Here is a 12,171-nt window from a genome sequence, read left to right on the forward strand (position 1 = left end):
ACATTTAGCATGTCTCAGTTTACACTGTGTGGACCAGCCAAATGTCCTCTCAAGGTCAAAACAGTCAAATATTTCTAACCTTGTGGGGATATTTGTTTCTCAATAAGATAAGAGAAATAAGAAATTAGCTTTTTTACATTATTCACATGCTTGTGTTACTATCCTTTGTAGCACCTTCCATGACGATAATTAAAAGAGTTCATTTATTCCATGCTTACTACATCTTGCATAAACCTTAACCTTAGTAACTGTAACAGCCTTCATTGTGGGGGCCAGCCAAATGTCGTCTCAATGTCAGGACAGCAATTTTTATTTACTACCAAATGTGTCTACAAGGATAAATATAGTTGCGAGCAGCGATGATCACACCCAAGCACCTGTGCCATCGCTGCCTGGGCGCACCAGAAAGACAGGGGCAGAGTGGGCACATGCATTTAAAGGGGACAGACAGTACCAATACCATTATGACATCATTTTAGAATAGGAAATTTTATGTTAAGACCCTTAAAAAAGGCACGGATGCTGGAAAAAAAGGCTTACATGATGATGTCACTTAATGTGATGTCATTCAATATGACATCACTCAGGAAGTTATTAGCTCAATGTGTTGGGATCATATTGGCCTAGTTTGGTGGTGGTCCTATAAATCCCCTAGGAGGAGTATATCAAAATTCGTTGGGTGCGTTTTACACACAACCCAAAATAACTGCCTTCCTGTTGAGTATAGCCCATGACATGCACAGCGAAAGTTGTTCAGCTCAATGAGATATAAAATGTGTACTGGGTTTTACATACGTATATGTGTAAGTGTGTATAAGATATGGAGCAAAATCTTGTCTGACAACCCTGTGCCAAGCCTGGGGCCCAGCCGTTTAGGCGTCCTAATGACAGTAAATTTCAAACTGTGTGCAGATTTTCATGATTTCTTGAGCATGTTAAGACCCCCAAAGAGCCCTGGATGCTGGGGAAAAATCCTTAGAAGAACAAAAGGTCCCTTCACACACACTATGATGGCATAGAGTTGATGTCACAGCAGTCATCATGACTGATATTAATAAAGAAGTATGTGTTACACTGGTACAAGTGTATTACAACAGCAGTATTGGGTAGTGTGTATTCTATACTAGAAACACTATCGTGGTTTTCAGTATGCATAATTTGCATTATCTTTTCATCAGAGTTTCTCACCTCAGCACTGTTACTGGCACAACATTTGTGGGTGTTAAAATAGTTTTCAACCTAGCACTTATACTGGTGTCCCTGCTAAAAGTCACTGCTGTGCTGAGAATCATGAGAATTTATCAACTATATTTTGTCTTACATGTTCTGGAGAGTGGGAAGGTTGGAGGCGATTATCTGCTCTGCTGATTCCTGAGTGAGAGCTGAATTGAACCAGACTGAGGAGGTGAGGAGGACTTAATAATGGAAGCGTGGCACTTGATGAAGACTGACGGATGTAGAGGGAGCACATTTTTATTCGTGTCAGGAGGTAAATCTATTAAGCGTTACCAATTTAAAATTTGAGAGTATTTATAGCTCCTATGAATATGAAAGACTCGAAATAAGTAACTGTGTATGTCTATGGGTCATTATATACATGCTGTGAACTTAAAAAAATTCTGAAAAAAAACCCATCATATTATTTGTAAAATTTTCAGACTAAAAGTAGAGGGTCCTTGCATCTCCGAGCAATGTTTTTTATATATATATAAATCAGAAATCACCAATTAACAAACAGCACCTCGGATTAGAGCTGTTATGAAGACTTTACAGATCATAAGTAGCAGATACATCTCAATATCAACTGCTCAAAGGAGAATATTGCATATTTTGTATTACTTTACACTAGGCCTATATAAAGGAACAAAAATCAGGAATGCATGACAGACGAGCTCTACAGTGGGTGGTGCGTTCAGCTGAGCGCATCATCTGCACCGAGCTACAACAAGCAGTTGGCCAGGAAGATGGTGAAGGACCTCAGCCGCCCCAACAGTGGACTGTTCTCTCTGTTGCGGTCAGGAGAACATTTCCGCTCCCTGAAGGCCAACACAGAGAGACAGAGGAGAAACTTCTTCCTGCAGGCTATTTGGACTTTCAATCATAACACCACACAGGACATAACACTCTGGTCTGCCACTACTCATACGCCACCCGGCACATTGCACATTAATGCACAATATGCACAATGTTCTGCTCAATACTGTACAGTATTTTTTTTTTTTTATTACTTGTACATAGTGTAAATTTTACAGCTAAAAGTTTTCTATATTTTTTCTGTTTGTATATGTTTTTTATATTATATATTCTTTATTTGAATACTCAATTTTCTTTTTTAAATTTTTAGGTCATGGGCGGTCGTACAAGCATTTCACTTCATATCATACTGTGTATGACAGGTGTATGTGACAAATAAAATTTCAATTACTCAATACCTTCTACTCACACTGGGCTGCGGTGTATGTTGACTGTCCTAGAGGCCGTTCACATGTGGCACAATAAGCTGGTAAAATTCGCCAGCTTAAAAATGAGGTCTTCCCAAAGAAGGCATTTTCTAATATCAGATCTACTGCAAGGGATTTTACTTCAAAAATAATTTTGATATTAAAGTGTCTTGTTGCGCTGTCCCTAAATCAGTTTTTAAAATCAGTTTATTCAGGTATCAAACATACAAACTTTGCTTATTTTTTTTTTTTAGGCATGAAAATCAGAAAATCAGAAAAAAAAATTTTTTCTTCTAAAACATCTGTGAACTTTAATGTTGAAATTTGGACCTGTTTAGGTTTACAAGCAACAATTTTCAGGCAAACCTTTTTTTTTACATATTGAATTTATGTCAGACTGCCTTAAATGTAGATTACTTGTTAGTTTAAAAAAGTACTTTTTAAATGACTATTTTATTAATTTATTACTTTACTTTGTTTCACCACACAGTGGCGCCACTGTACAATTTTTATTTCATGTACTCTGCTTTTGAGGCATTTGTTATTTAGGCTACAATTGAACTAAATGAGGAAATTATCAACATATCATCCACAGATATTTTATATATAAAATACATATTATTTTCCCCTTTTTTTGGTCTAAATATTTTCAAGGTCTAAGGTCAATATTTTGGTCTAAATATATAGTTCTAAAAACCAAAGGAATCAATTCAACACACATGTGATCCTGTGTTGAATCTCATTAACACAATACAGCATTATTAAATCATATAGATGTATGCATCATGAATATTACATAATCTATCAAAAATTATCATTCTATTAGTGTCGGTCCATGCCATAAGGCTGCTGTTTTTTTGTTTTTTTTAACTTAAAGCAATTTCCCTCTGGGATTAATAAAGTTATTTGAATCTTATTTGAATCTTGAATCATAGAGTTATTGTGGCATGCAGTTTGATCTATGTTCTTAAAACCCCTGATCTTACAGGTTGGTATCTCTGAAATTAAATGACTTACACTGGCCTTGAAACAATTTGAAATACTGCAAACCTTTAAACCCTTATTGATGTCACAAAAGTGACCTTTTATGGCTTATGAAAATGTCTGTATTTTTTAACAGACTTCTTGCTGTTATATTTTTTATGACTAGATGCATTTGATCTCTTGCATCTTCTTATCCAGAACAAAAATAGCTGCCATCTTAAAGGATAATTTGTCTGCAGTTCAAAAAACTTAAAAATTTATGATGATGGACAGTTGATGTGTATTATGGGATGCCACAACAAATAAGGCCAAGAGAGAGAGAGAGAGAGAGAGAGAGAGAGAGAGAGAGAGAGATTCTCAGCTTCCTAATAACAAAAAGAAAAAAATTGTGGTTATCAGCTATCAGCAGTGAGGCGAGGGCTAATCCTGGTCAAACATACACCTGTGATTACTGATGCTTGTGCATTGACCATTTTATCTCAGGTAGTATAGAATTATTAAATAAAGATTTGATACATTTAACACAATAAATATTTAATATACATCCTGTGCTTGTATTACATTTGGTAATTAAGAGTATATGCAGGTCTTACAATGTGGGAGGGCTGTTGTAATATTTTCATCAGTGGCCTTAAGATGTTCATGTTCACTTAGTATTTGCTATATATTTACTGTTAGATTGCTGTTTCCTTAAAGCCAAAATTAGCTAGAATTTTTTCCTATCTAGTTTTCTAATCGCATTTCTATTGGTGTGACCACATGCACAGTGACCTCAGTCACTTGTCAGTCAGCCAGACAGCACAGATGGCAGATTTATAAGTAGGGGAAAAAAATAGGTCAGAGACTGACATATTTAATAACAGAATGTAAACTGCACTGATATTTTAAAATGTTTTAATTTTCCCTGATAATTAAATGATAATTTAACATGAAATCTAAATATCACCATATTGTACAGTAAATCTGGCAGTGCACTATCATTGTTATAAAAAACAGTTCCTGCTTGTAGGGACTGGTCATATCCAGTGAGTAATGCTCCTTACCATACACTGTTATTTGGTCTCTCGTCATGTGCTGAGTAAAATCTGAGGGGGTTAATTTCCTGAGCAATTCATTGAATGTTGTAATTCTGAATCACATAACTGTAAGAGCTCTATAATAACTTAAGTGAAGCTAAGTGGGGCAGAAAAAAAGCCTGCACCACTAATGTCCACCCTCTAGAAAGGTTAAACTTTTTACTTCAGCTTACTGTACATACTGTATGTCAAAAAGTGGCAGTTTAGTACTGTTTTCCTAATCTTCTGTTGGCATCAACAAGGCATTTTCACCCAGAGAAGTGTCACTCACTGGCAGTGAAAATACCAGTATAGCAACAGTTTTAGAAATACTTAGACCAGTCTGTTCGGCGATAACAACCATGCCACATTCAAAGTCACTTAAATCACATTACTACCCCATTCTGATACTTGGTTTGATCAAATAGTCTTGATCATGTCTACATGCCTAAATGAATTGAGTTGCTGCCATGTCATTGGCTGATCAGATATTTCCGTTAACAAGCAGTTGAGCAGGTATACCTAAAGAAATATATAGTAATATAATAGAAAAGAGTTTATGCGAGGTGGAACCAAAAAAGTTCCCAGACTAGTTTTGCAACAGATGGCAGAACAAGACACAGTTACAGGGAGCACCAACTTTCATCCAACTTTTTTAAGTCAGTGTGCCAAAAGGCATTACCCTGCGTACATCAGGAGCTGTACAACTGGTGCTGCTCTGACCATGTGCATTACCACATCACAGACAGCAAGTTTAGCAAGAACATGAATGAAAGCGCGGACATGAAATTTCTGGTAAAACTGGGCAAATCTGCTACAGAGGTAAATAGAAATGTTTTGAGTGGGATGCAATTTGTGTGTAATGATCGTTGGAGAACAATTTCTCCAACGATCATCAACAACATTTCTGCCACTGGCAGTGTGTCATACGGAACAGTCCAGGAAATCCTAACGTGTAATTAGAACATTCACACTGTCACTGCCAAGTTTGTCCTCAGGATGCTGACCCAGGAGCAGAAGGAACATCGCTTCGAAGTCTGTCAAGACCTTCGTCAGCCTGTAGTCCCTCATGTCCAGGATGATTACAGGTGACGAAACTTGTGTATATGGGTACGACCCTAAAACCCTTTTCACAGTGGAAAAGCCCATCATCTTCAAGACTGAAAAAGGCGAGACAGGTCCTTCAAGTGCATGCTCATTGGTCCCCAGGGTCCAGACCGTCAAAACTTTTTGATATCACTTTGTGTGGCTGATACATATTATAGGTCTGTTCCCCATAAACCACCACTGCATCTTAGTGATGTATGGGCTACTTTACAGTAACCCATATTTTTCATTTGTCTGAAGAACTTTATTTTTGTTTAATAATGCTCCTTACCATTCTAATATTTGCCCTTGATAAGATAAATATCGAGCAGTTATCCGACTTTCCTTTTCATTACCATGTAAAAATGTAACCATATAACCTCCTTCTCCTCCTGGGAGCTGAACTTGTTAGAAACTGTGCTGAGGGGCGCGCGCTTTGGGTCGCATCGAGGACGCGCACAGCGTCACCTGCTGCTGTCGCGCGCGCGCGCGATTCCCATCGCAGCCAGTCGGTCTGTGCGCGTCCGCGTGAAAGAGTGTGTTCAGAGAGGAGCAGTGCTCATCAGGCTCGGTTATTCTGATTAATAATCACTGAACATGGATTGCTCCGAAGAAGTACAGTCACTTTCGGATGAAACTGGCACTCCAGTGGAGTTAAAGAAGGGAATGTCGATATTTTTAGACGTAAGTAAGCCTATGCATTCTTTATATTTATATAGATTATAAAGAGAAATCATAGCTTTCTTTATGGTTAGGGTTAAAAGATGACCTTTTATATTATTTAAGAAAAAAAACAACAACAGTACTATATATATTTTTTCTGCATAATTTCATAATTGCACATTTTCCATAGACTGTTTTTATGCACTTTTTATATATATAAGAAAATAATAATGCAATCAATATCTATCTATCTATCTATCTATCTATCTATCTATCTATCTATCTATCTATCTATCTATCTATCTATCTATCTATTATTTTTTATCTGGAAAATAGGACAAATTTTTCAGTCGAATCTCTGATTAAGAATGCAAGTGTGTTTTCAGTTTGTTTCATGCCAGTTGAATATTTTTACACATATGGTAATAATATGCTCATGCAAATAACCAGTAACACCTTATGTGAGATTTTGCTATTCTCTTTTTTCACTTTTATTAGATCATGGAGCTGGACAGAGCTTTGAGATTTTTATTGACAATTGAGAATTTTTTGGGGGGGTATAATTGTTTTAACAGGATTTTCCATGCTGATGACAACTATTTAGGTCACATTAACCTTTTTTTTTTTTTTTTAGATTTGTAGTTGAATTGCATTAAATTTGTTATGTGCCAAAAAAAAAAAAAAATCAAAAACAGAACAAAACATGTTTATTCCATTGTTTTGGTACAACCATTATCTGAAACAGCTTTTCTGAAGAAGATTGTAAACTCCTCCTACAATCACACCATGTCATATACCTCTATAAAGCTTGTTCTTGTGTTATTGTCAGGAGTTCCTTATATCATTACATCATTAGATTAATTCTCTTATATCTATTCTCTTATCTTATAATCTACACTTACTTGAGTGTAAAGACATGAAATTACACACTGAACATTAATAAATAAATATTTTTTTCTATGCTTAAGTCCAAAAATCTTTTATATGACCTGAATTTAAAAGAAATTTAACCATAAATTCAGAATTCTTAATTTTCTAATTAATTTCTGCATCCAAATTCAGAATTCCAAGCACTTTCTCATTTTCCATTTCCTAACTGAACAATTCCACCAATGCATACACCTATTTGTTATCCACTTGTCTCTTCTTCTGGGAGTTAAAATAGATGAACAAAATGTACACCTAGAATTAAGTACAGTGGGCAATAACCTAAATCATCATATTTACTAATATAATTTAAGAAAATGCCATTTGTTTTTATTATTATTGGGTTTATGTTAAATTTGATACAGAAAAATCATTAGTATTATTTTTAAATATGACAGCACAAAATGTTTTCTTGGTTACACAATAACTTGTAAGTGTATGTAAATGTCATCTCTTGTAAAGAAAGTGTTTAATCTAATATCATTTAACCACCATAGATCAAAAAATATATATATGTATGTATATTTAATTAGACTATTAAAGTAAAGTTTATACATTGATCATCCATAACATTAACATCACAGGCAGGTGAATTGAATACTACTAATTATCGATTATTCACTAGTATACTGGTGACTTGCTTGTGGGCACCTAAGGCTTACCTAACTGTCTGATCCCACAGAAAAGCCAATGTAACACAAATTTCTGAAAACGTTAAACCTGGCCAAGATAGAAAGTCATCAGAACACTTAGTGCACCATAGCCTGTCGCATGTATGAGACTTAGCAGGCAAAGAGTTCAGGGGTTTTGATCCAGTTTCTAAATTTCCTAGATCTCAATCAGAACAAAAACTAATGGAATGCTCCAGACAAACAAATCCGATCCATCAAGGAACATCTTGTAAACTACAGCACCCAAAGGATCCACTAACGTCTCAGAACATGGCCAGAACCTTTTCATGAAAAATATGGATGCCATACTGGTTTAAAACATTACCTTGGAAATGTAGGTTAAATTAAATTAGGTTATTAATTTCAGTGGTTGTTGTTGTAGTAAAGTATCGTATATATATTTAGATTTTTAGCATTGCTCTTCTCTGGAGGAAGCTAAATGTAGCACACTCTTGGCAGGCCGACCATGATATAAATATTAAGACTTTGAGTACACTTGCTGAGAAGTAAAACTCTAATTAATGGAGTCTTACTGAGCTTTGGGATTACATTTTCTTCTAAATCTGCGCTCATCCTACTCTCGCTTATTAACTTCAGACACCGAACCCCAGGAGCATCCTGGAACGAAGCAAGCATCACATATAGTCCCCTGTCTCTAATCACTTAAACTTCTTTTAACCCAATGAGGCTTTGATGTAATGGGTCTAGCAGTGTCTTTTTATGGAATTAATGCAATTCCAAAGTCTTTCTCTCTTACAGGACATTCTTTCTTTTTCAGATCTTGAGAAGAGCAGATAAAAATGGTAAGACTTTCCTTTTCAGTCTTTCATGGACTCTTTATGCTCATCAGTGTATTACATACTCCCATCACTTAGCCAACGAACTGGCATCTCCGTGTATATGTCGCATGCCTCCAATTAGCACTGTCCCTTTGAATGCTCTTGCCCGGTTGTCATGGAAACACACTGGACCGTCCACACCACATTAAATATCAGTCAATATTTCAGATGGAGAATTTGCCACTAAATAAATATCATTGTGTTCCTACAAACAATCTCAGTAATCGCTTAAACATTTTTGCGATCCATGACTGGTGCTGATCGTCTGGAAAAAGAAGGGAAATTCCGATTTTTCCTCATGTTGTGCAAATTTAATCTGGTGAAACAGAAGCATGGATATTATGAAGTGTTTTTGTGAGGAGATGTTCATTTGGAAATTTTGTAAAGAAGATCCAATATAACCATTTTAAGATGTTATTATAGAAAATAACTAAGGCTAGGAATCAATATAGGAAAAGCAAGGTGATAGAGAGGTGATAATAGAAAATCTCCTGCAGTGTCTTTCGTTTTTTTTCTTTTGAACTAGAGATGCATATCATCTACAGATTTGTAAAAAAAAAAATTTTTTTTGTTTAAAAAATCTTAAGACACCCCCATTTCATGAAACGTAATTACATATATTTTAATGAAATTAAATTACATTTAATCTATATCATGCAAATTAATTTAATCTGACATACTTAAATCAAATTTAAATGATGCTGATTAAATACAAGAAATGGAAACACATTTTACTTTGACAGGAAATAAAAAAATTAGTTGTTTATGTAACAACCTCGGCAGCAACCTCATTTCCCCTCTCATCTGTTTCAGCCACTCAGCATTCAGCATCAACAGTATACTAATCACCGGCCTGATCATCATCTGTCATCATCTGCGCCTGTTTCTTGCTGGCTCATGCCTTAAAATAGATGCTTTTTTAAGCTTGAATGATTCATAGGTCACCGCGTGTCTTAAGAAACAAACAAAAAAAAACATTCCTCGGAAACTGCTCAGGTACGGGGACTGGATTGAAAATGACAACAATAAAAAAAATTCTTTAGGAGGCCTGGAGAACTATTGCTCAAGACTACACTACACTACAGAAAGCAAAATATTAAGAATGTGTGGGAGGGCTCAAGACTTTTTCACATAAGTGTATATCATAAAAGAGGTCACTTGCAGGAAACTGGGGTTACAGCAACGTCAATAATTTATTACCATAAAATGATGTACTATTAAAAGCAGCTAATTAATATGTTAATAATTGCATATACATGCAAAAAAACGTGAATTTGTATTAATTAACACTTAGGTGCTGATGACATGTGAATGACCTTGAATCTTGCTCTTCGTTATTCCTCTCCTGATTTTTTTTACCCATTGTTTTTTTTTTTAATAACTGTTGTAGATGTAGCCTGTGTGATTTTGTTGCTTTTCTATTTTAAGTGCATGCTAGTATGACTCACTGCATGTGCAGACATACCTAAGGGCGCAGAACCGCACGCTGATGCATAACAGGGAATCATCTCTGTGTGTACAATGCAATTACTGAAAATAAAACATACAGTTGATCAGTGCAGATGATTAAACATCTTGTTTACTGTTTTAGATGACGGGAAGCTCTCTTTTGAAGAATTTAAGGCTTATTTCTCAGATGGAGTTTTGTCAGGGGATGAATTGAAGGATCTCTTCCATAAGATTGATACTCATAATACAGAGTAAGTAATGACCAACCTGGCCAACGATCCTGCTTCATGTATATGTATACGTATATATCACTGCATATCCAGTATGTACAGTATTTGGACAGAAAGCGAAACATTCTGAATTAGTGCTCAACGTACGTCTGTGCTAGAAAAGTGTTACTAGAGGTGCATAGACGGTGACACCTACTGATATTCCTTTAGCACATAAACAGAATTTTATGCTTTTTGTGCCTGCGTCCTTAATCATTTACAATTAATTTCACCTTTTGATTAAAACAGACACACAATATTACATAAACATGACAGACCAGGGTAATGTTTACAGTAACTGCGATTTCTTTTAAAACATGGTTAAATGAATGACATTTACACTACCGTTCAAAAGTTTGGGGTCACTTTCTAACTCCATGATGGTTCCTGATTTTTATTTCTTTCTACATTGTAAAGGAATGCTGAAGGCGTCCAAAAAATGCATTAATCTCCTTTGAACAGTTAATGGTGAGATGTTTCTGCTACTTCTGCTCTGTAAAGACTTCATAACGCCTCTAATCTGAGGTGCTGTTAATTGGTCGTTTTTCAGGCTGATAACTCTAAATGAACTTCTCGTCTGTAGCAGAGGTAGGTTTTGGTCTCGCCCTCCTGGGACGGCCTTCATGAGGCCTGGGATGGCCTTTCATTATGGTGCTTGACGGATTTTGCAAATGCACTTGACAATACTGTTCTTGCAAGAACTATTACAGAAAGGCTGACCTCTGTGTCTTAAAATAACAACTAACTGTTGTTTTTGTTGTTGTTATGTAATTACCTAATTCCATATGTGTTATTTTATAGTTTTGAAATCCCCAGTATTGTTGTATATGAATGTAGAAAATAAATCACTAAACAAAAACAAAGAAATTGACCCCAAGCAAGTGACCCCAAACGTTTGAACAGTGGTGTACATATGAAGATAATTAAAATAAATCAAAGCAATTTGTAAGATTTTATTAAAAAATAAATTTTTTTAAAATATATCGCTCTCAATCTAAAAAAAAATTCATATATTGCTCTCAATCTAAAAAAACAATTTTTAAGTTGTTGCTAAAAATATGCATTTAATTAATGTCAGAGTTAGTAAAGTTAGTGTGTCCTTCTTTCGGTGCATAATTTTTATAATGCAACATGCAGGCTGAAGCATAAGCAGTCAACATTAAAATTACTGTCTAGTGGGAATAATAAAATCAATCATAAATAGGGAAATACCGGAAATACAATCCCACAATTCCTATTAATCAAACAAGGCTTTGCATTATAGACATAACCACATGGGATGGCATACATTAAGAGTGCAAACAACTCGGTAATAAACAAATGACAAAACAGGTGGATTTTGTCACATGCCATTTTGTCACTATGGAAAATGTACTGCACTGTGGGAATTCATGAAAAAACAAACAAAAAAAAAACTTTCAGAGCACACATTAACGAATATAGAATGCTAATAGGACATAAGCATATAAAATATTTTAATGCACAATCAGGGCCTTGGGCCATTAAAAGTTTCACCTGGCAACACTGGAACTCTTTGGTCAGGTACACCGTCAGTCTGGTGAAAAAGGCGACAGCATATCAGGTAATACCACAAACCTGTGATAAAAAGCATCATGACTTTTACTAATTTTACAATTTTTCTTATAGTTTTTGTTAAGTATTACAATATTTAAGTTACAACCTGGTTGCCTCCGTCACATGGTTAAGACTTTCATGCACTGATTCCAAAAATTCCTGTTTTAAATTAAAATTTTCAGTCTTCTGTGTGCAAGCAAACGTCATGAACA

The 12,171-nt window shown here is 35.4% G+C and overlaps 1 protein-coding gene across 1 annotated transcript in view; it reads left to right on the plus strand.

Moving 5' to 3' along the window:
• The first annotated feature begins 6,091 nt into the window (after positions 1-6,091).
• Positions 6,092-12,171, plus strand: part of necab1 (N-terminal EF-hand calcium binding protein 1) — a 37,965-nt gene continuing 31,885 nt past the window's right edge. Inside the window, exons 1-3 of the mRNA XM_053490118.1 lie at positions 6,092-6,250; positions 8,606-8,630; positions 10,258-10,366. Of these exons, the coding sequence (XP_053346093.1) occupies positions 6,164-6,250; positions 8,606-8,630; positions 10,258-10,366 (221 nt within the window). The 5' untranslated portion in view covers positions 6,092-6,163. The remainder of the gene's footprint in view (positions 6,251-8,605; positions 8,631-10,257; positions 10,367-12,171) is intronic.

The sequence above is a fragment of the Clarias gariepinus genome, chromosome 28, assembly GCF_024256425.1.
Source record: "Clarias gariepinus isolate MV-2021 ecotype Netherlands chromosome 28, CGAR_prim_01v2, whole genome shotgun sequence".
Lineage (NCBI taxonomy): Eukaryota > Metazoa > Chordata > Actinopteri > Siluriformes > Clariidae > Clarias > Clarias gariepinus.